At 37.0% G+C, this 27,611-nt stretch overlaps 1 protein-coding gene across 1 annotated transcript in view; it reads left to right on the forward strand.

The window, feature by feature from the left end:
• The first annotated feature begins 666 nt into the window (after nt 1-666).
• GK (glycerol kinase) overlaps nt 667-27,611 on the forward strand; it is a 31,529-nt gene continuing 4,584 nt past the window's right edge. Inside the window, exons 1-18 of the mRNA XM_088521953.1 lie at nt 667-753; nt 6,653-6,726; nt 7,357-7,463; nt 7,997-8,074; nt 9,277-9,356; nt 10,306-10,443; nt 11,472-11,581; nt 12,226-12,292; nt 13,458-13,475; nt 15,743-15,778; nt 16,410-16,477; nt 18,106-18,148; nt 18,822-18,902; nt 20,794-20,872; nt 22,689-22,785; nt 23,897-23,981; nt 25,091-25,211; nt 26,983-27,126. Coding sequence (XP_088378079.1) covers nt 676-753; nt 6,653-6,726; nt 7,357-7,463; nt 7,997-8,074; nt 9,277-9,356; nt 10,306-10,443; nt 11,472-11,581; nt 12,226-12,292; nt 13,458-13,475; nt 15,743-15,778; nt 16,410-16,477; nt 18,106-18,148; nt 18,822-18,902; nt 20,794-20,872; nt 22,689-22,785; nt 23,897-23,981; nt 25,091-25,211; nt 26,983-27,126 — 1,504 coding nt within the window. The 5' untranslated portion in view covers nt 667-675. The remainder of the gene's footprint in view (nt 754-6,652; nt 6,727-7,356; nt 7,464-7,996; nt 8,075-9,276; nt 9,357-10,305; nt 10,444-11,471; nt 11,582-12,225; nt 12,293-13,457; nt 13,476-15,742; nt 15,779-16,409; nt 16,478-18,105; nt 18,149-18,821; nt 18,903-20,793; nt 20,873-22,688; nt 22,786-23,896; nt 23,982-25,090; nt 25,212-26,982; nt 27,127-27,611) is intronic.

Consider the following 27,611-nt stretch of genomic DNA (forward strand, 5'->3'; position numbering starts at 1 on the left):
GCATTATCAGCTTTTGCAATTCTGCCATGGTTCTTGCAACACTAGCAGTTTTTCTTGCAGCACTAGTTACCAACATGTAGCAATTTAAAAGAGAGTCCATTTATTTATTTATTTATTTATTTAATAAATATTAAATATTCCTGCTTGATGCACAGCGGAGCTCCGGAAGATGGACCACCCCCTTTCGTGGCTGCTAACGTTTCTCAGAGCCGACGTCACGGCTCTGAGCAGGGTGACTCACAAGTCTCGAGTGTCTCCTTGGCGATGTCCGCGCCGCGGACGCTCTTACCGCCCCGCCCGCCCACGGAGGCGCCCCGGCAGGACCCCCGCCCCGCTCCGCTCCTTCCCCGCCGAGCGCCCCGCGCCGCCCGCCCTCCCCTCAGCCCGGCGGCGCTTCCCGCCCGCCACACCCCCAACGGCCGCCGGCGACCGTCACGTGGGACCGCCCCCTCCCCGGCCCCGCCCCCTCCCCGTGCCCCCATTGGCCCGCCTCTCCGCCCCCGCCGCGCCCCGCGCGCCTATTGGTTGCGGCGCCGCCGGGCGCGCGGCAGCGCCCCCCGGGCGGCCCCGCCCCCGCCCCCCGGCTCCCCGCCCGCCCGCGAGCCGCGCGCCGCCGGCGCCCGCCGCTTCCTCGCGCTCCCGCGGCCCTTGCGGGCGCGACCGCCCGCGCCGCTCATGGCCGCCTCCGACCGCATGGTGCTGGGGCCGCTCGTGGGCTCCATCGACCAGGGCACGAGCTCCACTCGCTTCCTGGTGAGCCGCAAGGCGCGGGGTCCGGGGGAGCCGCCGCTCCCGCCGCTGCGCATCCCCGCGGGGGTGGCCGCGGCCGCCGCGGGGCTCCCGCCCGCTGCGGGGGGCGGCGGGCAGGGCGCTCGGGCGGGGAAGGCGCCGTCCCGCTGCTCCAGCCGCGCGGCCCCTCCGGCGCTGCCCGGCCCTAGGCCACGGCCTCGGGAGCGCGGGCGGCGGAGCTGGGGCCGCCCGTGAGAGAGGGGCTGCTGAGGCGCTGCGGGGCGGGAGGCGGCCTCCTTTAACAGGCCTCGGGTGAAGGGGTCGCTTGTTTCCATGTTCTGCGATAGGCCGTGATAGGGGTGATGCTGCGCATGAAACGCGCTATGTAGCCTGCTCGCAAATCTCCACACGTGCTGTCCTGTCTGCCAGTCTGTAGGTCATGGGAGGTTGACTTGGATCCGGGTTGTAGTTCCCACTGCTGCTCGATTGCACAAAGTGGAAAGAAGCTGTGCAAATAGCTGAATAGAAATGCTGCCAAATGTCCTTCCCCCCCTGCTCCCTGCTCCCCCCCCCCCAAAAAAAAAAAAAGGATTTTCTTGATTTGTCCTTGCTGTTTTCTTAGCACTTCTCCCATGTGGCATTTGCTTTCATGAGGCAGGGGGCCAGAATATCTTCTTGACCTGTGTTACCATTATTACTCAATATCACGACCTTCATGGGATTGTCAAATGACAAAGCAGAGATCTGGGGGTGGAGAGAAGCACCAAATTGACAAATGACACCAGCCAACTATCTTGGATGCCAGTGACAAGGCCTTTTGGGGAAAATATATATATATATGTATGTATATATATGCATGTATATATATGTATGTATGTATATATAAAAGCTCCCTGAAACACATGCTGATAAAATTGTATTTGCTTTACATATATACAGCTGGGTTATCTTTTCTCTTACACTAAAAGGATAGCACTAGTATGACTTAAAGAGACACTGCAAGCTTTAAATTTACACTGAAATTCTTTCTATAAACTCTTCTACCAAGGATTTTTTATAGTAGGTAGTGTATATTTGTCACAGACTATATATTTCTATATCATAGACTATATAGCTCATATATACATGGGTTTATCCTCTCTCTGTATAAGATATATTTGCTCTACTGGAGGTCTCAGAGACTCGCGTGAATGAGATGTTAATTTTTTAAGGGTTTAATATCTGCTACTCTTCTCATTTCTTTTTGCATTCCTTTCAGTTTCTCTCATTTCAAAATGCAGCACTCTCTTAAATCTGTCCATGTGATCAATCTATTATGATTATAAAACTATGTGAATTTGAGCAAAAAAAAAAAGATATTTTATCTCTCAATTAAAATCATAACACGGGGGTAGAACTGGCTAAGGTGTGCAGTGATTATTACCAATTTTGTCAGTCATTCAGAAAATGACTAATGTATTTTCCAGGAAAAGTCTGCACTGGAATGAGATTGCTACAGTTAGAAAAGAACCTTTCTTCTGAAATATTCTTTGCTGAAATGTAACACGCTCATCTTTCAGTGTGAGCTGTTTCCTTGGCTCTCCTGTTACCTCTGCATCTTTTACTGGTTAGCTGTTCTGCACGTCTTTCCCGCTGTTCTGTATGTGCATTTTTTTCTTTTTCGTTTTCAGTCATTTTCATCATTGTGTCTGTGCCAAAAAACACATGAAGTTATTGTTTATTTTGTATGTCTGTTAACATGTATGTATTTTGAGTATTATTAAGGTGTTATCATCAGTAATACCGTTCAACCCCCAGACAGATTTTAAGACAGAGGGGGCATATGATGTTGATTAGGATTCAAGACGTGTGGGTGAAAAACTGCCTAGTCCTTTGGGGATAAAGGGTAGTGTTAAAGGTTGTCAGTTTGTTTGGTGTGTTCCTTGGGGCTTATTCGGTGTGTTGCTTGGGGTTTGTTCAGGGAGGGGTGAATATCTTCATTAACAGCCTGGATTCACTCTCAGCAAGTTAGCCAGTGACAACAACTTGCAGGGAGCAGCTGACTGGAGCTCAAGTGGGAGGATTGGCCTGACAGAAACTTCTCAACAGAGTGAGAAGGTTGTGATGTGTGATGAAGTGTTGTGGTTCTCAACACAGTTGAATTTAAATCTTAGGGCAGAGGAACCCCCTGCAACTGTGCAGAGAGGGGACAAGCCGGCTGCAGAACGGCTCTTGGGACCCTGCTGGGTAGCTGGGTGAAGCTGTCAGCCCTGTGTCTTGGCTGGTAGTGAAGACTGACCGCATCGGCAGATGCACATGACAGGCAGTAGCTATTCCCAGCTAGGTGGCATTTGCGAACTAGCATCCCCTGTGTCCTGTTTTGTCCCCTTAGAACAAGGAAGGGACTGAAGAAGCGGAGTTGGTCCAGGAGGGTCACTAACACGGTCCGCAGGCTGCAAGGAGGGGCTGCGAGACCTGGGCTTGTGCAGCCTGGGAGAGGCTCACGAGAGGACGTAATTGATGTCTCCAAGGAGCCAGCGGTGGTTTGAAGAGAGAACAGCCAGGCTCTCCACAGAGGTGCACGGATAAAAGGCAACTGGCTCTGAACAGAGGTCCAAGCAAGGGAGCTAACAAATAGATACAAGGAAGAAAGTCTTTATTATGGGGAGGTCAAAGATGAGAACAGGAGCCCAGCGAGGCTGTGGACTTTCCATCCTTGCACATACTCGGCCCTTGACTGGAAAAGGCTCTGAGCAACCTGGTCTATCTTAGTTCAGCCCTATTTGAGCAGTGGCTCAAATGACCTCTAGGGAGTACTGCCAGCATAAATTGTTCTGTGATTCCGTCTGGACATAAACTAAGTTTTGTGAAATTCTCCAGTTTATGTGGTATGAGCATAGATGACAAGTAGTTTTGAAAACATCAGAAATTAAAGAATATTTCTGTTACTTTCGCTCCTTATTTATCCTTTGTCTGTTTCTTTGACACATAACACATACTTTCCCTATGCTGTCCTCTTTCCTCAGGGGCATGAATTTGAATCTCTTCTTTACTACACTACTTGCTTTTGAAAAAAAAAGTTATTATTTTTGAGATCTCAACTTTTCTTTGATAAAGCTGGGTTTTTGCCACATTCAAGAATCATATCGTAAAAATCCATTGTAATTTCCTCCTCTCTTGCTAAAAATATTGTGGTCGGGAGCTAATGGCCAGGTGAACCACTGTCTGGTCTCTTGAAGGATGTTTGCTGGGTAGTTTTTCTGGCATTTTAACTTGGAAGAGCACAGATTGACCTGTTTGTGTGAGTGCTGAAGTACATATGCAGCAGTCTACACTCTAGCTCAGGCAGCCTCCACAGAGGGTGTTTTTTTCCAGTGCAGTAGAGCACTTCTTTTCGTTTTTTCTTTGTTTGCAGAAGAAACGTATCCAGTGAAATTACAGCACACTATAACCATTCTTTTAAATAAACAGAAAAAGGCTTTTAGTTATGAAAAAAAAATGATATCCTATGTGCTCATCCTTAAGATGGGAATCCACTCAGCTCATCTTCTGAAGTAGCTCCGTCTTTTAGAAAAACAAAATTGATTGTGTAGTTAACGATAAAAGTTAACAAATACTGTAGGTGCTGTAACCTTTCCCTGCCTGTTAGGTTTTAACACTTATTGCCTAAAAGGTAATGCAGCTTTGCTCTTTTCTTCCCACAATTAGAAGCAATTCCTTGCTAAACTGTGCTTCTTCAGAATTCCGACTATCTGCTAATCCTAGTTAAAAAACAAAGGTTGAATTATCATCCACCTATCAGCCTGCCCCTAATTGGGTTGTTTCTGTGCAATTTCTAAACTCGCTCTCTAACCTTGTTTTCCGGCAGAACTTTAACTGTTTCAGCTTAACATAAACTTAGGAAGAGACAGCACAGGCTAACAGAAATGTTTTTTCTGCAGGCAGTTACATGACTATCCTGAATGACAAAGTTTGAAAGTCATCAATAGTTACTTTTAAAACCTATGTGATGTTGTTCCTATTTTTTCACTACTACTTCCTCTCTTGCATCACTTCTGTGATTCTCATGCTTCTCTGTAAGCCACCTTCTTTGAAAATTGCTACAACTGATTGGGCTGAACGATTTTTCACTAGGATGATAAATACTCAGTTTATTCAACTATTCATTCATTCAACTATTGCATCCATTCATAAGATGCCGTGTGTTACATCAGAGTCCCTGCATAGAAATGGAATTAAATGAGCTGCCATTTGTCTTGTCTGTTCACTTACATACAGTATAACTGAGCAGAGATGCATCTGTAGCTGTTTAAACTTTCTTTCTCCCATCAATTCTGTTGCAAAATAGCTCTACAGGTTCAAAAGGCACAGGCCATCCTTGTATGGCAGCTGCTCACGCAACAGGACAAAAACAACTTTGTTTCCTTTTCTACAAGAAGTGAGAGATCAGAATCATAATCTGGAACCAGCTCATAATAAATACGAAAAGAAGAAAAGCAGTGACAGACATGGAGTTCAAACCTGTTTCAGAAAGCATTTGTTGGCCTCTGAATCGCTCCTACTTATTTTCTCCATTTCTCCTTTTTCACCACTGTCAGAAAGAAACAAGGAGAGTTTTTGTTTTACATCTATTTTTGATAACAGGTTCTTGGAGGGCTCCTAATTTGTTTGTTTATTCCCCATTTCTTTTACACTCTTCTTTTAGGTTTCCATGTCAGTCACCTGCAGCTTTCGTCTGTGCGTGGCAATTCTAGTATCGATACAGAGCACAGAATTGTTCTCAGTGAAACTTTCTAATCCCTTGCCCTAGGTGCTGGGAGTGTCTGCTGCTTTTGTGGAGGAAGTTAAAACTTTGTGGTTGGTTTGTGGTTGGTATCATGTTTACCTAGGTATGCTCCATGGACATGAAAAGTCTGTGCGTTGGCACTGTTATTTGTTCTGCTCATAATTTACCCCTGTTGGAACAGCTTGCTCCGGAGGAGGCTTAAAAAGCCTGATTGTGCCAGAGCTTCAGCCTGGGTCACCTGCAGGTCTCACACTCTGTATATATGTATTGCTAAAATATTTATAAACCGTAAAGGTTCACTTTAAAGATGTTCTTTAAAGCTTCAAAGAAATGAAAGAATCAGAACTTCATTATCTACTTGGTTGCAATTGTTCTGAAAGTTAGACTATCTAAATTAAATCAAGAATTTATGGTTTTAAAGCTTTGAGAGAAATTCCTACAACTTCTAGATTGAAAAAAGCATTGCCAATGAAGTCCAGAAAAGACAGTAACACCTGTGCAGTCAAGTTGGATGATATAGTTGATATTGTATTTTCTCTCTCTCTCTTTTTTTTTTTTTTAATGCATTGTGATGTTGCACGGAGGTTTTTCCCTGTCAGATTTTTCATGAGCTCAGTATTTGTAGATTCAAAAGAAACCGGGTTCTGCCTAGGTACCTCTTCTTTCATTGCAGTTTGGTTCCCTCTGCCGTTTCAGGTCACGTGTGATTGTCTCTTCAAATCACTTGTCCTAAAAGAGAAATAAGCCAGAACACAGCATAGCTGTAACATCAGTGTCAGAGCAGGGACTAGATTAACGGTATTGTAACTAGGAGCCAGTATGTTACTAACAGAGATAAGTTCCAAAATATGTAATGAGGACAGTTTTTATAATCTCCATAAGAAAAAAAATGTGGTGCTTTTCCAGTCCATCAAGAAAACATAGTGGTTATAATTGACAAAAGCTTTACCAGACTATTCTTTGCTCACTTAAACATAAAAATGAATATATCTAAACAAAGATTAAATGTATGTTTGGCTTTTTGTTGATAGTGGTGATAGACAAGAAAAACAACTATCAGTTATCACTTGCTCTGTTTTTTGAATAGAACTAGTGTTATTTTTTTGCTCTTTAAACTTTTGTGTTCATAGTAATTTCAGATGTGTGGTCCATTTACAGGTTTTTAATGCAAAGACAGCAGAGCTCTTGAGTCACCATCAAGTTGAGATTCAACAGAAATTCCCCAAGGAAGGGTATGAATTCTCTCCTTTTGTTTTCAATAGAACTTTCTTAATTTCATGTATGATTGATTAAAACTGAAGTTGCTGAATAATCAAGACCATGATATTGCTATAAAAGACTGCAAAACAGGAAAGATGGCATAACAAGTATATTGATATCCAGTACGTGCTCTTAAGCCAGAAAACTAAAATTACTTAGATTTAAGTCACTGACCAATGATTAACCTGTCCTTGCCAGTCTTTTTTAAAGTGGAACAGTGGCCATTCCTACAGTTTAATCATATTCTTTTGCTTTGAAATTTGCTTAGTTTGCTTGTTTTTTTCTTTGTTTGTTTTGTTTTGTTTTTGTGTACTTAATTGACCTAGGATTTACCCATGAAACCCTCTGTATGGAAACAAAGCAAAACTAAATTTTCTATTTTCTGCAGACATTTTTGCTGTGAAAATACAGCTTAGCCTTTAAAAGGATTTTGGAAGTCATCATACCTTATCTGGATATGTAAAACATTGTTTGTAACTATAATTGCATCAAATATTCAGCTGGTTCTCATTCAGACTTGGAAACTTTCCTTCTTTGTCTTAAATGCATCTTCTGTTTGTTGTTGTTTTAATCTATTAACTGATGTTTACTCTTTGTTCAAGATGGGTAGAACAAGATCCAAAGGAAATCTTAAAATCAGTCCATGAATGTGTAGAAAAGACCTGTGAGAAACTGCAACAACTGAACATTGACATCACTAACATAAAAGGTATTTCTAGCACTTAAGGGCAACTGAGGGCTTTAACATGCTTATGGCTGAGCAAAGCAGATTCGCTACTTTTAAGAAGTCAATGCATAGAAAGGTGGCAACATCCTGTGCCTTCAGAAAAAAATGTTAGCTGTTACAGTCTTGAGAAGTCCTTCATGCATTTGAGCAATGCAAAATCTACAAAAACTAATTTCACTGTCAGTGTTGTTTCCATGTCATTTTTGTGGCAAAATCAGGGAGAGGGAGGGAGAGGGACATATATATATGCGTGTGTGTTTGTCTATATATAGTGTGTGTATATATATATATGCAAAGCACATGAGTTAAGAAGCACCAGATGGTGTTGGTGTGGTTTTAAAAGTAATATTTCTAGACTATAACTTGAAAAAGTTGGAAGCATTTTATTTCCCGTTTACTTTCCTCTTCTCCTTACCTGTTCCTCCCTCCTCTCCATTCCACCCTGCCCTCCTTGCCCCTCAAAAGGGGAAAACAAACCTTCTGAAAAGGATCCTTCTTTCTGTTTTGTCCTGAAGCCATTGGAGTCAGCAATCAGAGAGAAACGACAGTGGTTTGGGACAAGACGACGGGCGAACCCCTTTATAATGCCATTGGTAACTACTGTACTTTCTGAATATGAAATATTGTCAAGTGAGCGTGTTGCAGAAAAATGCTTTTCTGATTCTGTGCAGATTTCCTACTAACTGCTTTGGTTTTGGTCATCTCTCTCATAAGCTCTGAGTTTGTATAAGCAGGTGCAATTAGGGCCTATTTGTTACAGTTATTACTGAATGGATTAATAAATCGTTTTATAGGCTTTTAACAAAAAGGCAAGGCCTTGAGGGGTTTTGTGCATCATTAGCATGCAATGAAGCTCGAACTTATGCCAATCACCTCCTTTTAAATGAAGGAGCTTACCAAATTCTCAGGAGCTTACCTTTGATTTAACGTAAATGGAAAACAAAAAACCAACCAACCAACAAAACATTTTAAGTAAATATAATGAATACTTCTTGACTTGGATTTGCATTTTTAATTTACTGTGGCTTTTCCAGATTTTATCAGCAGAGAAGTGGTAATTGTCTGGGTTTGCGCTCTTAGCCCATGCAAATACTAGATAATTTAGTTTAGTGTAGTATCATTAAAAGAGCAGGACTCTTCATGTTCAAATGTATGTTATTTACTACTTTATGCCAAGCTGTGCCTTGATAACTGTTTTAGTGCTTTAGTTCAAAGTTTTCATAGTAATAGTAAATAATCAACCTGGTGTTTGTTTTAACTTTCTAATTTTGACATTCATCTGCTATAAACTAAAAGGTATAGTTAGTCATTTGTTTACACTGTGGTAGGAAAAGAATATATAACCTATTACGTGGAAATCCTGTTTGGATTTATGAAATAATTTGTTTTTCTAAATAGAATGAATCTTGACTGTTTTTAATTTTCACAGCAATCCATTAAGTATGCAAGGGCAATTGTACCATTCTTTCAGCTATTTAAAAGTAAAAAATAAAGACAGGAGTCTACTGATACGAACTTCAGGAGTTTATAGGAGGAGCTCATAAATGTGGAAATCCTGTTTGGATTTATGAAATAATTTGTTTTTCTAAATAGAATGAATCTTGACTGTTTTTAATTTTCACAGCAATCCATTAAGTATGCAAGGGCAATTGTACCATTCTTTCAGCTATTTAAAAGTAAAAAATAAAGACAAGAGTCTACTGATACGAACTTCAGGAGTTTATAGGAGGAGCTCATAAATGTCACTGTTCATATACTAAAGGATTTGATTAATTAATTTTATTTGGGCTTTTAGTGTGGCTTGACCTGAGAACACAGTCAACAGTTGAACGCCTTCTGAAAAGAATCCCAGGAAAAAATAAATCCTTTTTTAAGGTAACATATGTTTCAGAAAAATTAATTAGTAGCTGAACATTTACTGCTATAGTATATAATGGTTTTATAAGATGTGTGCTTAAAATTCCATGTAACAAAGTGATGTGCTTTGTTGTAGCTTTCAATCCCTTCTTAACTTGTCATATAATAATAAAACATGCATCGTACAATACACAAATTTAAGACTATATCTATTTTTATTTTCCTTGAGATAAATTGAACACTCTTCCTATGTAGCTCACTAGAGAAATTGAAAGGGTAATTGTCAGCAAGACTTAATTATGTGATTCTTGTTCAGTGATGATATCACTCCAAAAAATTAGGAGCGAGTACAAAAAATCTGATCTAAAAATCTATTTATTTATGTAAATATATAATTTCTTTCCTCATTATATATCTGTTTTACAGTTAATTGCAATCAATTTGCAAATAGGGAAATATCTTATAAAAAGTAATTATACACATATGCATATATATATTTGGAAGATAAATGCTTGCAAAATGGTGTAATAATTCTTTGCTTAGTGAGCATAGGCAGGAAATGGTTGTCAAAAAGCATATAAAGCTATTTGCCTTTTAAGTAAAAGTAGAATACAAATTCCATCTTTCCTGTATTGTGTTGCTCTTTTTTTTTTTTTTTTTCTCTCCATCATTGTTTGTTGCCTAGTCATATGGAGTTATCTTAGATAAGATAGGACTTCTGCAAACAACTGTTTCCATGTAAATGGTCTTTGACCTGTGTTTGAATCAGCTTTGATCTTTGGCCATTAATGTGCTAATGGTTTGGTTTTGATATTTTCAGGCTTACATATCGTGTGCCTTTTGCTTATTTAGAAAACAAGATTGTGTAAATTCTGTGAGCTTTTTCACTTTTTTTCCCTACTATTTTCATATATAACTGTAATAGTTGCTTACATGGTCTTCACTTTTTTATTTTTTAATTTTATAGTTTAGGACTGGTCTTCCGCTTAGCACTTACTTTAGTGCGGTGAAACTTCGATGGCTTTTGGATAATGTGGAAGAGATTAAGCAAGCAGTTGATGATGGGAGAGCTATGTTTGGGACTATTGATTCATGGCTTATATGGGTATGTATTTATGAGTTTATTCCCACTTTTTTTCTTTTTTTTATGGTTTACCATTGACCATATCATATTCATATTCCTAGCAAAGCATTTTCTGGTGGAGACAGGCAGAAACTAAATTTGTGCATTTACCTGCTGCTTTTAACATATTCTACCATAATCTTCTGAACAATTTTAGTTCAGACACAAACAATTTCAGTTTTCTGAACAATTTAGTTGTTTAGTTTAGTAGTTTAGTTTAGTCTTTATTTTAAAAAAGGTATTTTTTGTCTTTAGTTTTTACAAGAGCATTCACTAAATAAGACCATTTTTTAGCAGATCTTATAGGCAGAATGATACAGTTCCAGTAAAAGCACTGTAACTGTAGTGATGCCTACTAATCATGCTGTCTCTTCAGTACAAACTTTTTAAATTCTATGATTTTTTTTCCGTCTCTCATGTTTTTGTTCCGTTATATCAGGGCAGTGAAGCTGGTGAAGGGGCTGGAGCACAGACCACACGGAGGGTCGGCTGAGGGAGCTGGGGTTATTTAGCCTGGAGAAGAAGAGGCTCAGGGGAGACCTTTTCACTCTCTACAACTACCGGAAAGGAGGCTGTAGTGAGGGATTGGTCTCTTCTCCAGAATAACTACCAATAGAACAAGAGGAAATGGCCTCAAGTTGTGCCAGGGGAGGTTCAGGTTAGACAATAGGAAGAATTTCTCCATGGAAAGAGTGATAAAGCATTGGAACAGGCTGCCCAGGGAGGTGGGGGAGTCACCATCCCTGGCAGTGTTCAAGAAACTTGTGGATGAGGTACTTAGGCATGTGGTTTACCAGGCATGGGGGTGATGGACTTAAGGTTGGACTTGATGATCCTGAAGGTCTTTTCCAACCACAATGATTCTGTGATTAGGTCTGTCTCTTTAGTTGTTGTGAAACCAGCAAAGTTTAGAACTGAATTTAGAGCTTTGCAAATTTAAAACTTTTTGAAACTTTGTTGATGTAAACTTGTAACTTTTCCTGACTCATACTGCTAATATGCTTATTCAGAGTTTGACAGGTGGGAAGAATGGAGGTGTTCACTGCACAGATGTAACCAATGCCAGTAGAACAATGCTCTTCAACATTCATTCCTTGGACTGGGATCCTGAACTCTGCCAGTATGCTCATTTTTTCATTAATAAATTTAATAAGTAATACTTTTAAGGAACAATAATAGTAAGAATCTTGTCTAGTTTAAGATCAGCAATTATTATTTTATTTATTGTTACCATTAATAATTAAGGTTTATTGTTGCCTCCAAATGCTCAGACTACCACTATCAAACGTATTTAAGACAGAAGAGCCTTTTTTGTTGTTGTTTTTGTAGCTGGAAGGCTAGTTCATGGAAAGGATAACAGCCTGGTAACGGGAAAAAAATTGATTATTTTTTCTCCTTTATTTATTTAACAGCCTAATGTGTAAGACAGTTGCTACAATAGTGTCTGTAGGATTTTAAGTTTAGGTTTACCAATAAAAATATTATAAAGATATTGTTGTAAGAGGAATTACTTCCCACAAAGAAGAGTTGGAAAGAAGAGTTTCTTCAAAATACTCAAATATATACTATTTTACTTAATAATTCAGTATTGGGTACTATAAAAAGTGGAGAAGCAGGCAGTCATAGATTAAACTCTAGAAATCAAGGTTACCATTGTAGGTAACTTTTATATTTTAGCTTAACTTATTTAAGAAAAAAAATGCAAACTGTTTTCTGATTTAGCAGTAGTTGTATACATGACTTGCATTTTTGCATTGTGTTCAGGTTTTTTGATATTCCTATGGAAATACTTCCAAAAGTACGAAGCTCTTCTGAGATTTATGGCCTGATGGTATGTATTTTTTTGGTTTGTTTGTTTGTTTTTTTCATTTGTACATGAAGTTAATCTCATAAAGATAAAACCATATCTTAGCAGAATTAGCATAAAGAAAAACTTATGCCATTTTCTAGACCAGTATTGCTTGATTCATGATTATTGTGTCATTTTCTATTGCTGTGCAGTACTCCAGGAGGTGAAAATTTGTTGTTTTCTATTCCATCAAATAGGCAAAACAAGTTGTGAGAGATTCTGATAAGACTAAAAAAAATATTTTTGTTGTCAAATATTTGCTGATTTGGAAACTATCAGGCAGAATGTAGAAGTCATACTACAGTTTAATCAGTAGATTAAAAGTAATGAGATTTCTGTAAGTAAGGCACAATCTTTATGCTTCTTGTGCAACTGAAATATTCATAGAGGTGATGAAAATTGCTATGGAAGTCTTCACTGCCTGAGAAAACTAGACAAGATGTGCAATGTCTCAATTCCACATAACTGAAGGCAAGATTTAGCTTACACGGACTGTGAAATCACAAGTGACACCTTTGATTGCCTTTTTTTTTGAAAAATAAATTCCCCTTGCAGTGTATATTTGTATAGCAAGTCACTTTAAAATCTTTTAGAGCATTGTGATATTTTCTTAATCCTGCTGCTTTCCACGCAGCTACGAATATTACTTAAAAGTGAATTGTCATGGGGTCGAGGTCTCAGGTTTACTTGTTTAGAGCATCAACTCTTCTGATGCTGTGGTATGTAACGTATTCTTTGACTAGGTAAAGGCATAAGAATAGAATATTATGGATATTGAGATTTTATGGAGCAGAAATTCTTTTTGTCCTTATATTTTTGTTATCCTGAATACTTGAAAAGTACATGCAAACATTTTGTAGTTAAGATAAATTATGAGACTTTTATGTGCAATGTAATTCTAACATATAAACTTGAAGTATTTTTACTAGTCTGTTAATGAAGATGCTGGTAGGAATCATAGTTGACTTCTGGTAATGTGAAGAGTTGGATTAGGAAGAATTGTGTTAGGCTGAGCAAATGAGGCAAATGCAAAATGAAGCTACATGGCAAATGAAACAAAATAGCTGCTTGTGGTAAATTTGGTAAATATGAACTTTTATTTCTCTTCCCTTTTTCCACCCATCTATTTTTTTTTCCCTGACTATAGAAAATCTGTCCTAGCCTGGTGAGTAGTGGCTTTCATTTAGGCAGACCTCCCATATCTCACTCATTCTGTTCAGATACTGTGCATTTCCACTGATGAGAGGATAAGTAAAACCACATTTTCTAGGCCAATAAATTTGGCAAGTATATCCAAATGTGAGACATTAAAATTGGAGCTCATTTCAAGGATATTTCTTAACTGTAATGTTTGTTTATATGTTTACTTTAAGTTGCAGGATGTTGAATGTTTCCTCTTACAATGAAGTCACAAATACATCCACTGGTTAATGAATGTTGGTTGTCTGGTTCTATGAATGTATTTTTAATGCATTTATAAACTCATTTGCATTAAATCCAATTCATTAAAATTAGAATAAAAATTAAAAAAAGATTATTACTGGAAATGCACATGCATGCCTTCACTGAAAATGCATTGTCACAGTTCCACAGAGAAGCAAATTACAGAAAGAGGTAAAGATTGACAGGGTATAGATTTCTTATGATACCTACTGCAAGAATGTAACTTAAAAAGCGTGTCTTAGTATTTGAAAGAAATTCTATATGGGACTTAATATGCTGTATTTTAAAATTAAGTGTCTATTATTAAAATTGCTTTTTCTAGTCACTTTACTATTTTTCACTTTCACATTTTAAGCTTGCCGTAGACTGCATGCTATTCTAAGCCTATTTTTCTGTACAGTATGGTTTTAACAAAAGCTATTTCAAGAACTATAAGGTGATATCAAGCATACCCATAAGTTTTTCCTGCTTTGTATTTTTTAGTATTTTAGGCATGAGGTGCATTAAGCTGAAGTCTGATGTACACCTGAGCTGAACAGTGTTGCTGAAGTGACCCTTCTTTGCTTCCCTGTAGACGTTAAAGCCACCTCCTTTCTAATTTTTTTCTCCTTTCAACTTCAAGGGAGTTATTTCCTTTTTACACTATTTCCCTTCAATGCATTTCTCCTTAAAATGATATAAAAGAAAAAAAGCTCTGTACTGTTACCTATCCTGAATCTTAACTAAAAGACAGTTAGTCCTTGCAGAATAGTTAGTCCGTACTATGTTCAGGTAGGAATTAATGCTTTTGATAAGCTTAATTTAAAAGGATTGACTTAAAGATTCACCTTCAGACTTCCCCTAGACAATTGTTTGTATGTTTTTTTAAAAAAAAAATCTTTTTTTTTTTTTATTTTTTGCCTTGTTTGTGCTAAATTCTTAGAAAAACAAATGCTGCTACCAGAAGTCATTTTTCCTGTGATAATGTCTCCTTATATATCTTGTGGCCCCTGCCTACTTTTTCTTAGAAATTATCAGCAGTGAAAGAGATTTTATTAGCAAAGGTGACTGTAAAAATCACCTTTTTGAGATTCATCTACAGACTGCAAGAATGAAGTTTCTAGGTCCTGCCTACCATGATTTTGCCACCTCAAAAGTGATGGTAGAAAAAATGTTAACTGCAAAATGTTTGTTCTTATTTTTGTTCTTGGGTTGAGTTAGCCTCCATATCAGTAACTAGATTACATAGATAGATAGATATAGATAAATTTGAAGGATCTGCAGCTTCAGTGAAAATCTTTTGTGGTCTGCTGCTTAAAAAAAGAAAAGTAGAAAAAAATCCCTGATTTGGAGGCCACTTAACTAATTTAGTTGTGATTATAAGATAAATTTTGCTCTGGCATTTCAATAGGATAGCCAGTGCACAAGTGTGTTCACATGTACATTTAAAATGTGATCCAAGCACATGACTTAGTTCCTATGTTGATAGGAGCAGGATTAAAGAATGGGCCTCTTAGGAATGTTCCAGGGTCTCTGGATATTTTAAAAGATTATGGATATTGTTAGAGGTAAGCAGGTTACATTTATTGGTCCGTGCCATTTTCATACACGACTGTCATCACACTAAGATGATACTGTGGTGTTGCAGAGCTTGTAAATGTTTCTGTTGACACTATGTCTATTTTTGCCTATTAGACCCTTTATTCCTGTAGGTTTGGAATTCTTCATTTATTAAAACCTGAAATTTGACTTGCAATATTCAAACACTTCTATTGTAAACATACTTTAAAAGCAACTTTTCAGACATTAGAAACACTGCTTTTACATGACTGTCCATTCCTGCATGATGTAGGGCCTTGTTTCATCTGTTTGTGTCTACATTTGAGGTACACATTTTCCTTTCAAATACAAGTGTAGATTATTTCTCATTACAAATTGAAATGTTGGAAAACTAATTCTCTCTTTCTTTCTCTCTCTCTCTCTTTTTTTTTTTTTTTTCTGTGAAATCAGAAGTCAGGAGCCTTGACGGGTGTCCCAATTTCTGGGGTGAGTTCTGCTTCAACTCAAATCCTGACATGAGAACCTGATAGTGCATGAATGTGTCTTCACTGGAAAAACACCTTTAACATGGATGAATCTTGCTACAAATTAAGTTGATGATTATATACATAATCTTTATATCTTTATATACTTTTTTTTAATAAGATAAGCTAATAGTAAAGAACCTGCTCAGTTACTAAAATAAGGCCTGGATTTAAATGTGTACTCAACAACTTTTATGTGTTTTTTATAGTTCTTTTGGAAACTTAGGGTCTCCAAGTAACATCACAAAATGGAATCAAGCCATATTGCATATATAAAGTGAGCTGAGGATACACATTATCCAGAAATGTGGGACAGATTCTGAGTTATTTCAAATATCATATACATCCAAATAGTGAATTTAGTTTTGGTTTCTTTAAATTGTTCACCATGACTAGCATGACTCATTTTCACTTGTAGTTCTTACACGGAGGAGAGTAGTAATATACACATTGTCTCTATAGATTTCCCTCAATTTCAATTACATGAGCGCTGCTAGTAGGTTACAGTTAGAATTAAATATATCTGCTCCCGTTACTTGTTCACACATGTGATTCATGCACAGACATTTGCTAAAGAATCCCTCTCTTTTCAGTGTTTGGGTGACCAGTCCGCTGCCCTTGTTGGACAAATGTGTTTTCAAGATGGGCAGGCAAAAAACACGTAAGTTATTACAGAAGTTTTGCAATAAACAGTAGGTCAGTCACTGCTCTGTTTTGAATTAACTATGTTCTCTTTCAGTCTAACTGCAAAATATGTTTGTAGTTACCACATAACTGCAGCACTACCTTTGGACTGTGTAGGCCTACAAAGTAAACATGTCCTGACTTTCATATAAAATAATAAAGATTTTAAATTGTAAGGTACATTTTGGAACGGAGTGTTTGTGAGGAATCATTTCTATGGGACAAGAGGTTTTTCATTCTAAAATTCTGCAAGACACAAACTAAAGCAGTTGCTAATATTTAACATCAGTGACCTAAGCTAGCTGTATGAAGGAAAGCACATAAGTTAGGTTGTATAGATGTGAATGACAAGAAATGTAAAGCATTGCTAGATAGGAAGGATTTATTTATGTTCCAGTGCTTAGTTTGGGTTCTATGTCTAGCTTAATGTGAAGATTTGTTAATCTGCTTTTTTTTTTTTTCCCCCTCGTAGTTCTCAACCTCTTAGTGTCCCTTGTTTAAAACACCTATCAGTTAAATCAGAGCACTGGATTAATTGAACATGTATTTGAGGAAGCGCTCTCTGTTTAAGTGACTCACTGTTCCATTTACAATTGTGTGCTTAACTGAGCGTGTAGGTAAACACGCAGTATTGGACTTTCACAGATTTAATTACACATTAATCTTTGCTTGTTTCTAATTAACTTTCACTTTAGCTTTTACGTTTGTAAACAGATTTAATAGTTTAATAGTTAGTGGCCTTACATTTTAATAAAACAAATATGAATATTGTGAGAAAGTATATTTATAACACACGAGATCTTTGGAAAAGAATCCAGCTAAATTAAAAAGTAATAGTTGAATATCAGATTTTTTTAAAAAATTATGTGTAATACACTGTTACCTCTTATTCTCTCCAAATATACCTCAATATATTATTGAGAATTTTCTCAATAATATTTTACGTTACTGCTTTTCAGAGCATTAATAATAGTAAGAAACAATTATTTAGAATAAGTTAGAGTGGATCATGAGTATTTTTATATGTATTCTTATATTCCTCTTAATAAATTATATCCACACACATTGCGTGTGCATGTATGCATACACACACATGATATGGTCCTTCAAATAAGAAAAATGGAATTTTTAGAAATACCATTCTGTGATTCTGTGATTCTGTGATTTGATCAGAATATATTTACTAAAAAAAATTTACTTGTGACAGGAACAAAGATTCTTAAACTTGATCTTTTAAAAGTTTGAATTTAATTTTGTGCAGTCCTTATTTTATAAAGTAACTTTCCTATCAGCTTATCTGAAGTAAACGTTGCCACCAAAGAGGAATACCCTCTTAGTTTTCAGCCCTAATGTTCCTTGATCCAGTGACTGGACAAGAAGTTGTCAGCCAGGAAGAGATGGCTGGGATTAGATCTTTCAGCTGTAGCCTGCATTTGGATCTACCTGTAGAGGAAGGTTTTATGATCAAATAGCAGTGCATGGCATCCAGGGGGAAAAAAAGAGTGGTGTCTTGATCCTCTGCAGTGGAGTCATGGATGCCCAAACTGCAGGAATTGGTTATCCTTTAAACACACTGTTTTTAACTTTTCTTTTCTTTGCCTCTAGATACGGAACGGGATGTTTCTTACTGTGCAATACAGGGCAGAAGGTCAGTTTCTTGGTTTTGTTTGTTTGTTTTTTCAGTTCACTTGTTTTTAACAATTTTCTTTTAAGTACTTGAATACTACTGTAAATCAGTCTTAAATTCATTAGCGTCAACTATATTGCTACAGGAAAACTGAACAAATTATTACTTTCCATTATTTTGGATTAATATGTGCAAGCTGTTTAAGACTCAATTTCATAGTTGCTAAAATGAACTTTCCATAGCAAATTTCTCACTCTTTCCCTCCATATGTTTCTTAACATCACACAAGAAGTGCTGAGTGTTCTGTTACTAACCCCATATGCTTTTCTCCTTGACTTGGTTACTTCGTTTCTGCCCTTTGTTTCTTTTTCAATTTGTTCCCCGTAGTAGTCATAGTAGTAGTAAATAACGGAAAGCTTAGGCTTCCTTCTTATTCATATCTCCTTCTAAAGAAGCCCCATTCTTTGCTTTTAAGAATCTGGAAAGAACTGCGACCGCTTTATGGCCACATTCGTGGAAACAGGAATTAGCTGAGGAGTCTGTCTGGGTGCATAGTACTAACAACTATAGGTCATTTATTTTGCTCAAACTCTTAATAGTTTTTGTCTCTTGTTTATTATATTTTGAATATATTTATTTCTATTTATTCTGCCTCTGCTCATGGCTTACTTTTTCTTTCCCCTTCCCCTTTTAGTCTGTGTTTTCTGAGCACGGTCTTCTAACCACAATAGCTTACAAACTGGGCAGAGACAAACCTGTTTATTATGCACTAGAAGTAAGTATGATAATTTCTTCCTTTTTATAGTGATAAAAAATGTCTTACTAGATACATATTATTAATGATACATATCCTTTGGTACTGTTTTCTAGTATCTTTTGATTATCTGTAGAGAAAATTTTCAGATGTGTGTTGAAACTTAAGCAGATTTGTATTAGAGCTTGAGTGCTTCAAGGTTTATGTGTAGTTTTGATTACCCCATCTTTACCTCCAATCTAAATCTTTTGATTAAATAAATGTATTTCTACATTGCATCATTTATATTTGCAGACTATGATAGCTAAAATATTTTTTCTATTACACAGTACTTCAAATCTCACAGATAATTGCATGCAAAGATTGTTTTTAAAAAAAGGGGGGGAAAAATACTGCTATCTCTTTTATGGTGAAAGTTGTGATTAGATATCTTTTTTTTTTAATTCAGTCTAATGGATTTTATTTCTAACTTTTTAAAGACTGTATCAAATTTCTGAGACAAGAAACATCTATTAACTTTTGATATACTAAAACTTAGGTGCTTACTTACAGAATCTAGTTCCCCAGTTCCTTCCACAACTCAGAGGACATCCAAGTTATTTAAATAATTGGATATTTACTTCTTAAACTTCAGGTTTAATGGGTTTAAAGCTCTAATTCTGAATCGCAGATCAGCTTAGCAGCTGTTTTGCAGCAAAACTTCACTGAGATTTGTGGAATAAATATTTTTTCTCCTAGCTTGCTTAGTGCATTTGATCTATTAGTTACTCTCAAAACACACTTACTGAATTGCCTGCTGCTCTTGAGCTTTTTAAATGAGCCCATTTTTTCATGTCAGCCAGACAATAATTGGTGGATTACAGACTCTTGTACAACGTGAAAAGCTCTGTTCATTTCATTTTCCTTCCCCAAGGAAAGTGGGACTTCCATTTGCCACATTCTAATCAATTTTTTTTTGGGGGGGGGGGGCTATTGTTGTTTTTTGTTATTGTTGTTGAATTTATGTTCTTGAAGTGAGAGTTAGAGCTGTCTTGAGAATGATCCGAACTTCAGTGTGCTCAGGCACGCACGTGCTCTCTACGTCCTCACTTAGGCTGTCTGAAGAAATGGCTTCAGCAGAAGGTATCCAATACTCCCTTCTCCTGCATCCAGCCTACAAGGGTCCACAGTCTGGTGGCTGAGACACTTGTGACAGAATGGATGCAACTTTTCCTTTTAATCAAACCTGTATCTCATAACTGTAATAACTAAGTCATTAGCAAACACCCTTGCCTCCTCATAGCGATGCTTTGAATGAACATACAGTTCCACTTCTGTTTTCACTGAAGCTTGGCCTAGGAGACTGGAGACTGCCTTGTGGAGGAGACCATTTGGACTCTGTTGTGAGATGGGAGCCATGCCATTCATCTCATCGTGAGATGGGGGCATTCAGAGCCATTTGTTGAGACAACGTGGGAATTTTGCTGGCCTTTTTGGCCAATGCCTGATTTTTCTTTTTCTTTCTAGGCATTTGTAGTTAGACTGTAGCATTTGAACAACTCAAGCACATAATGAGTCTCATTTTTTAAATCAAGCATAAAAGTTTTAATTTGGCAGAAAAGAAGACTGAGGATAGTGGGCCTCAGTATCGCATATTCAGGAGAAGACCTAAATTAGAGAAAGCAAGAGGATTGCCTAGCAAGTGTCATTGTAACTCCCCTCCAAGGAAGGGAGGAACCTTTTTTCAGGGATGCTGAATAACAGGCTGCTATTTTTACATGACAACCTCGGGCTGCCAAGAAGCTTGTGGCTGTGAGCGTTCTTGGGAGTACTCTAGGTGCAGCTGCCTCTCCTCTCCAATCCTGTAAAAATGAACATGATGCTGGCAGTTGTGCTCTCCTGATCTTGTAGTGATTTTTTTTTTTTCCTTTAGGGATCTGTTGCAATAGCTGGTGCTGTTGTTCGTTGGCTGAGAGACAATCTAGGTATCGTTAAGACTTCACAGGAAGTTGGTGAGTGTTCACAATTTGGAGCTCTTTCTTAATCTTTTAGATTTTCTTTTTACCCATCTTGATGTCTGCAATGTTGAGTAAAAGCTCAAAGTAGTCAAGTAAGGAGAAACTGCAAGAAATGTAAATTTTGATGTCACAGAATCACAGAATGGTTGAGGTTGGAAGGGACTTCTAGAGATCATCTAGTTCAACCCCCTTGCTCAAGAAGGGACACCTAGAACACACCTTTGATGTGTTCAAATAATTCATTTTGCATCTCTGAAATCACTGTTAATATTGACACATGTATTTCACACAGCATCTCACTAAGGTCTTTGAAACCCATTGTCAGCTTGATTTTATTACAGTTCATAATTTTTAGTAGTTGTCCTAGCAAATAGACATGCAGGAATGTACTACATTTACAGTGTATTTCCTAGTTTCATAAAATACTGAATTTTCCAAAGCCAATAGTGTGTAAGCCTCATCTATGGAACCCAGTGAAAATTGGATCTTAAAGCAACATATTCATTCCTATCATAAGCAGGAGAACCTGAGACTCTAAACATGCAGTCACTTATGTAGAAGGATTCATATGCGTCAAAGCAGTAGAAGACCTCGGTTTGCAAGCTGTTTCTGTAATGAAATTATAGGTGATTATATAATCTGTTTTGGCTAAGAATATCATAACCCTTTGGAATTTTAGTAGCTAATGTTTTCTGCTAGAGCAGAACTTGAAAAAAGCTGACGTGTAATATTATAGAAAATAGGAATATAAAAGAAGTTTGGAAAGGAAGAAAACTTTCAGAAGCTTGCAACTCTCAGTTTGAAAGCAACTGTTTTAATGGGATGTAGGAAATTCAATACATTTTTTAATATTCTATATATCTTATTCAAAAGTGGAAATATTTAGAACTCAATTTTCACTTAAAACTTCAAAGACTAGGCAAAAACAGAGACTGTTGAGCTGCTTTTCTAGTATAAAGCTTCATAGATCCATATGGAGGCATCCATGCCTTTGTCACTAGAGTTATCCAGTTGTTGAAACACTATGGTGCCCATTGGCTTCATAAGTTTGACTAAACCTTTAATAGGTTTAGGATTCAAGAACTTTAATCTTGTTGGTGTTACTAAAATCAAGTGGGAAATTATCACCATTGCTCTATTTTTTATTTTATTTTTAATTATTATTTTAATTCTTAATATTTCAGTATTGGGGAACTCAGATACCTAATGTGATTATTCAGGCATTAAGAAACTTTAGATGTCCTTATAGCAGGGCTTGTAATACTTGCATTGTATACTTGTATCACAACTTGTATACTTAAGCTGTGAATTTAGACTTCTAAATCCATTTGAAATTCATGGGAGTTTAATTCTTAACTCCCTTTGGTCTTGACCCAGTTTCCTTTGCTTTCACTGACTGCCATGCAAATAAAGAGTAACCTTTGGACAGCTTTGAAGGATACCTTTTGAAAACCTCACAGAATCTGGGTTAACATATTGAACACAATATCAGGGTTTTTTTTTTTTTTTTCATTTTACATATCCCATAGTCCCTTATACTCCATCTTCCACTGAAAATGGACAAACAGTTAATGAGCAGAATGTCAGTTTGTTACATTTTCTACTTGTATTATAGAAATGCATTATTTTAGCCTTTTTTAGCTATTTTACATATTCTGAAATATTCTACATTTAAATAATATCTTTATTTAAATTTAATTTATTTAAATTTAATTTATTTAAATTTAATAATAACTTTAAGTGTCATTTAAGTGCCGGTACAGCCTGTGAAAAGCTATGTAAAGACTGTTTATGTCTGTGTGTGCATTAGAAAAACTGGCTGCAGAAGTGGGGACTTCCTATGGCTGCTACTTTGTGCCAGCATTTTCAGGACTGTATGCACCGTACTGGGAACCCAGTGCAAGGGGGTAAGGATCTAATTAAGCACTGCATTTGCAGGAAGATTTAGTTATTTGCAAACACTAACACTGGTCCCTCCAATTTTGTGAGCTCAGTTTTACTTTGCTCCTTTGGTGTGTTATGATACCTCATTCTCTGTGATATCTTCAACAGAGAAACATGGACTAAAATTATCTGTCTCAGCTACCTCCTCTAACCAAAAAAGAAGATGGGGATTTGTCAAGGATACCATTTGGACTGAATTGGATTTTGAAGGATGATTACAGGATAATTCTATCATTCTCCTTACTAAGGGTCCTGTTTGTTTGTTTGTTGTGTTTTTATTCATGTGCTTGTGGTACTGAAAGAATTTTGATCTCATGAAAGAGAAAGAGAAGCTGTGCATACCTGTGAACTGTCAGCAACAAACGTAGAAAGTGAAGAATTTAATGCTAATTAATTTTGTGAGCTCAGTTATTGCTGCTTTCACTGTCTCAGATACAGGCTACTTAATTCCTTCCTCTCTTGCTCTCTCCCTCCTCTTCCCCCCCATAAGTCCAACTCTCCTTTTTTTGCCTATCTATTAAACATTGCTTAGGCCAATCCTTTCCAACACATTTTGGGGTGATTAATACTTAACTAACTGGTAATAGTTAGAACAACTAGTTCAAACAATATCCTCCTACTTGTATTTTCTGCTCTTGTGAGTTTGCCTACTGTTGCTGGAATCACGCCATGCCATAAGAGTTACAGAAATCACATGTTTAAGTATAAATTTGTTAAAATGGAGGGAAAAAAAAAAAGAAAAGTCTTAAAGGTTTTGAGTAGTCTCATCTTTAGAATTTAGGTACTTTTTGTACCTACGGGGGGGGGGGAAAAAAAAAAAAAAACTCTTTGACTTAACTGCTTTTATGCCACAGTGCTTAGCTGTTTAGCTTTGAAAAACTGGTTTTTGGAATAACAAGAACAAAAAAGTCCTTTAATATAAAATAAAACTGATAAGACTGATAAAACTGAAAGATAAGACTGATAAAGCTGATAAATCTGAAAGAGTTTTAATCTACCAGGTTGAAGTCTGAAATATTTCCTTTCTGATAAAGATGTGTGTTCTAACTGTTGCATTTCCTTTCTCTTGAACAGTATTATCTGTGGCCTTACTCAGTTTACAAATAAAAATCACATTGCCTTTGCTGCACTAGAAGCTGTCTGCTTTCAAACACGAGAGGTAAAGACAAATTAAGTCGTAATAAGTTCATTGTAAATTAGTATGATATCAGGCACAGTAACTCTTCAGGAGTAGAGGACCAGAAAGAACAAAAATAGGTTTCCTATTGCCTTTGCCAGCATTCTGCAAAAGCAAACCAAAATTCTCAGTGAAGAAATGAATCTTCCTATCAAATCAAAGGGGCATCTATGTTCTGAGTAATAAGAAACGGTTATATTGCCATTCCCTACTAATTTATGCTTCTCTTGTGTTTTGTACAAATAGAGACCCACAAATGTAACAATCCAATTTTGATTTGATTGCAAGTTTTTAAATTCATGTCATTATTAATTCTGAGATTTAAAATAATACCCATCTAATTCTGTGTGAGAGGAGGAAAGCAACTCAATAATTCTGCCATGACAAAGAATAGAGTAAGGAGTACTTCTATAGAAAAGAGCCAGAAACTTCACCTGAGCAGCTGCTGCTGAAGCTCAGCCAGGTGACTCTGAGTCCTCAGAAAGCCATGAGGGAGCCTGAAAGCAGCGTTTATCTGTGATACCAGAAATCAGGCTGACATTGCAGGGACTGACCCGATAGCCCTGTTTGCAGTCTCTTCCTCTCTCTTTCCTTGTTCCTCCTCCCATCCGTTCCCTCTCATGGCAACTCAATGAAGGAAATGTCAGAAAAAAGACCTGTCATGTGGCTGTGAGTAAGAGGGGAGGGAAGAAGGCTTTCAGACCGAGAGTGAGGTTAACTATTTGAAGCAATCTAATACTTTACTCATACTTTAGTGCTTTATTGTAATTATAGGAGTGCCTGAATAGGTCTTCTAGGCACACCTAGTAGTTAATCTAATCAGTAGATTAACTCCTAATGATACAGAAAAAATATGTACATTTTTCAAAGCTATATTGTTAGTTCTGTCTTTTCAGAAATGATTTCTTGTGTTACAGATCCAATAAAAAGCACTTTGACAGGTATTCCATGATTATTAAAACTTGGAGTTGCATATTTTCGGGGAGACTACTATTTATTTTACATTGTTTAGCAAACATGGACATATCAGTGCTTTATATGTAGAGGATTTCATAGATTTCTCTATAATTCAGATATTAATCTTACTTAAGATTTTAGATGCTATGAACAAGGACTGTGGGATACCACTAAGCCAGCTGCAAGTAGATGGAGGAATGACCAATAACAAAGTTCTCATGCAACTCCAATCAGACATCCTCTGTATTCCAGTAGGTAAGGTGAACATAAAACTTTGCTTTTCTTTTTAAAGGTTTAAAAAAAGAGAAAAGTATAAGCTTTTAATGGCTAATGAGGACCAGTCAGTTGGATTTTTTTTGTCGGGGGCGGGATGGGGAAGGGAGCAGGGGGGTTGCTGGTCTTTTAGTCCTAATTGTAAGTGTTCTTTTTGCAGAAAAAAAGTTACTGGATCTTGCATCGAATGTTGAGAATCATTTTTTTGTAGACAGTCATTGACTCTTGTTTATACTGTTGAAATATTATACCATTATGAGTGCATTGAACCTTGAGTTTATCATAATGATTTCTAAATGTCCAGTATCTTCTAAAATCAGTGAAATTAATGCTCTACTGCAACACACTGGCCCTGAGAATCTAATACAGAATTAAACCACAATTTTGCACCTCCACTGCTCATGTTCTTGAGTAAGCATTTCCACAAATAGCAAATACACTTTGTTGTTGTTGTTGTTCCCTTAGCCTTCACAAAACTTTGATCTCATTTACAAGTAAAAAAGACACGTGAAACAGCCTGATCACTCTGTTTCTCCCAGGACAGCAATAACAATATGAAATTCAAACCCAAATAGTTGTTCTTTTCTGCTTGCTTCTCTAAGGCAAGTAACATTTTACAAAGTCCTATTTTCATCCAATTGTAATACAAGAATTTTGCAAATTATCTTATAACACCTCCTTTTTAGAAAGTTCCTAGAATGATTTAAAAGATTTTTATCATTTGAAAAATGTGTTTTAATACACAGAGTGCAGGGCTTTTTAGAGACTTCCCTTGAAAAGTGTGACTGGAGCATTTCAGTATCAGCAAAAAGCATACATCTTTCTCAAGACATATTGTAATATGTCTGGGAGATAACTTACTTGATTCAACAATTTTTATTTATAAATTAGCATTCTTAAGGATGCAATATGTCACTGAGTAACATCAAGATATTATGCTATATTGATGAATGCTAATTTGTTATGAAAGTACTAATCTTGCCTTAACTCACCTAATATGCAACTGCTGGAAAAATATTCAGAAAAACATTATGATGCATCTTAGGCAAAAATATGAGACACTCCAGTAATAGTAAGCCAGGGAAAAGTTATTAACTCTAGAGAGACTATAACTTGCTTTCAATGATACATGATACACAGGTCTCACATTATCAGTGCTTAATAGCTATCAGCTTTTAAAGAATACTCTATCAGAAGCAGAGGAGGAGGCAGTTCAATGGTTAATGGAACTGACTTACCACTAGCATTTTGAAGTTGGGGGATTTTCTACCATGCCTGTGGAAAACAGCCATTACACTTATAGTAAGTAGAGGTGTATAACCTCCTTTAAGACTACTTTTCTACGTATGAATAAAGTGTCTAGAGCATGGGAACAAGGCTGACAAGTCAGTGATCACTGTTTGGGGAAGGCGGGGAGAGAGAGGGCAAGAAAACATCTCATCCTTAACAAGAATAGGCCAAGGAAATTGGTGAGTCAACAGACATTTACCAACAGGATGAAAATGGGGCAATTGCATGATCCTCTCTTAGAGGAAGTTGTTCCAGAGACTTAGAAGACTCAGAGGTGAAGTCAGTGTCATAACTATGTGATTAGTAATAAAATGAGATTTGCAGGTGATAAATCTAAGGGAAACTTACACAGTATAGTTATATAAAATATAAATCACTCTAGGTATGCATAAGAATATAGTTTTGATGCCATTAAATTGACTGTCATGAAAAATTGTTGTGCCTTCTCTCTGGTTTACTGCAGTAAAGCCATCAATGCCTGAAACAACAGCTCTAGGAGCTGCTATGGCTGCAGGAGCTGCAGAAGGAGTTGGAATTTGGAGTTTGAATCCTGGAGATTTGACAGCAGTGACCTGTGAAAGATTCGAACCTCAGATCAACCCAGCAGGTAAAAACCTCTCAGAATGTAAAAACTTAAATTTTATGTACAATAGATCAGAGTTTTTATTTTGTTGCATTTGGATGCATACTGATATACAAGAAAGCATGTTGTTGACATAATTATTATTACATATGCATGACAAATATATTTTTGTCTCTTTTTTTTTTTTATCTTTTTGCACAAGTTTTTGTTTTTATCCCCATTTTGATTCTGTTTACTGCTATAATCCATTCTTCAAATCATTATTTTCAATACTGGAGGACTTCTACATGAATAACAATTGTTTCATTTCGTCCTGCTTATAATCTGTTTAGTGGTGAACAGGCACAAAGTTGTTTAGAATTTTCTCCTTTGCTTGTGTGTGTTTGTGCAGATAAACTATACTCTGAAAAGGTGTGGAAAGTCAAGACTATAGTCTCTGCTTCTTAAATATTTGTGGTATTCATATAAAAAAAAGTATTCATATAGTCATATAAATCCATAGGCTTATA

The sequence above is a fragment of the Tinamus guttatus genome, unplaced genomic scaffold (genome assembly GCF_059628265.1).
Source record: "Tinamus guttatus ecotype Peru unplaced genomic scaffold, ASM5962826v1 Tinamus_guttatus_pri_ptg000008l, whole genome shotgun sequence".
NCBI classification, from domain to species: Eukaryota; Metazoa; Chordata; class Aves; order Tinamiformes; family Tinamidae; genus Tinamus; species Tinamus guttatus.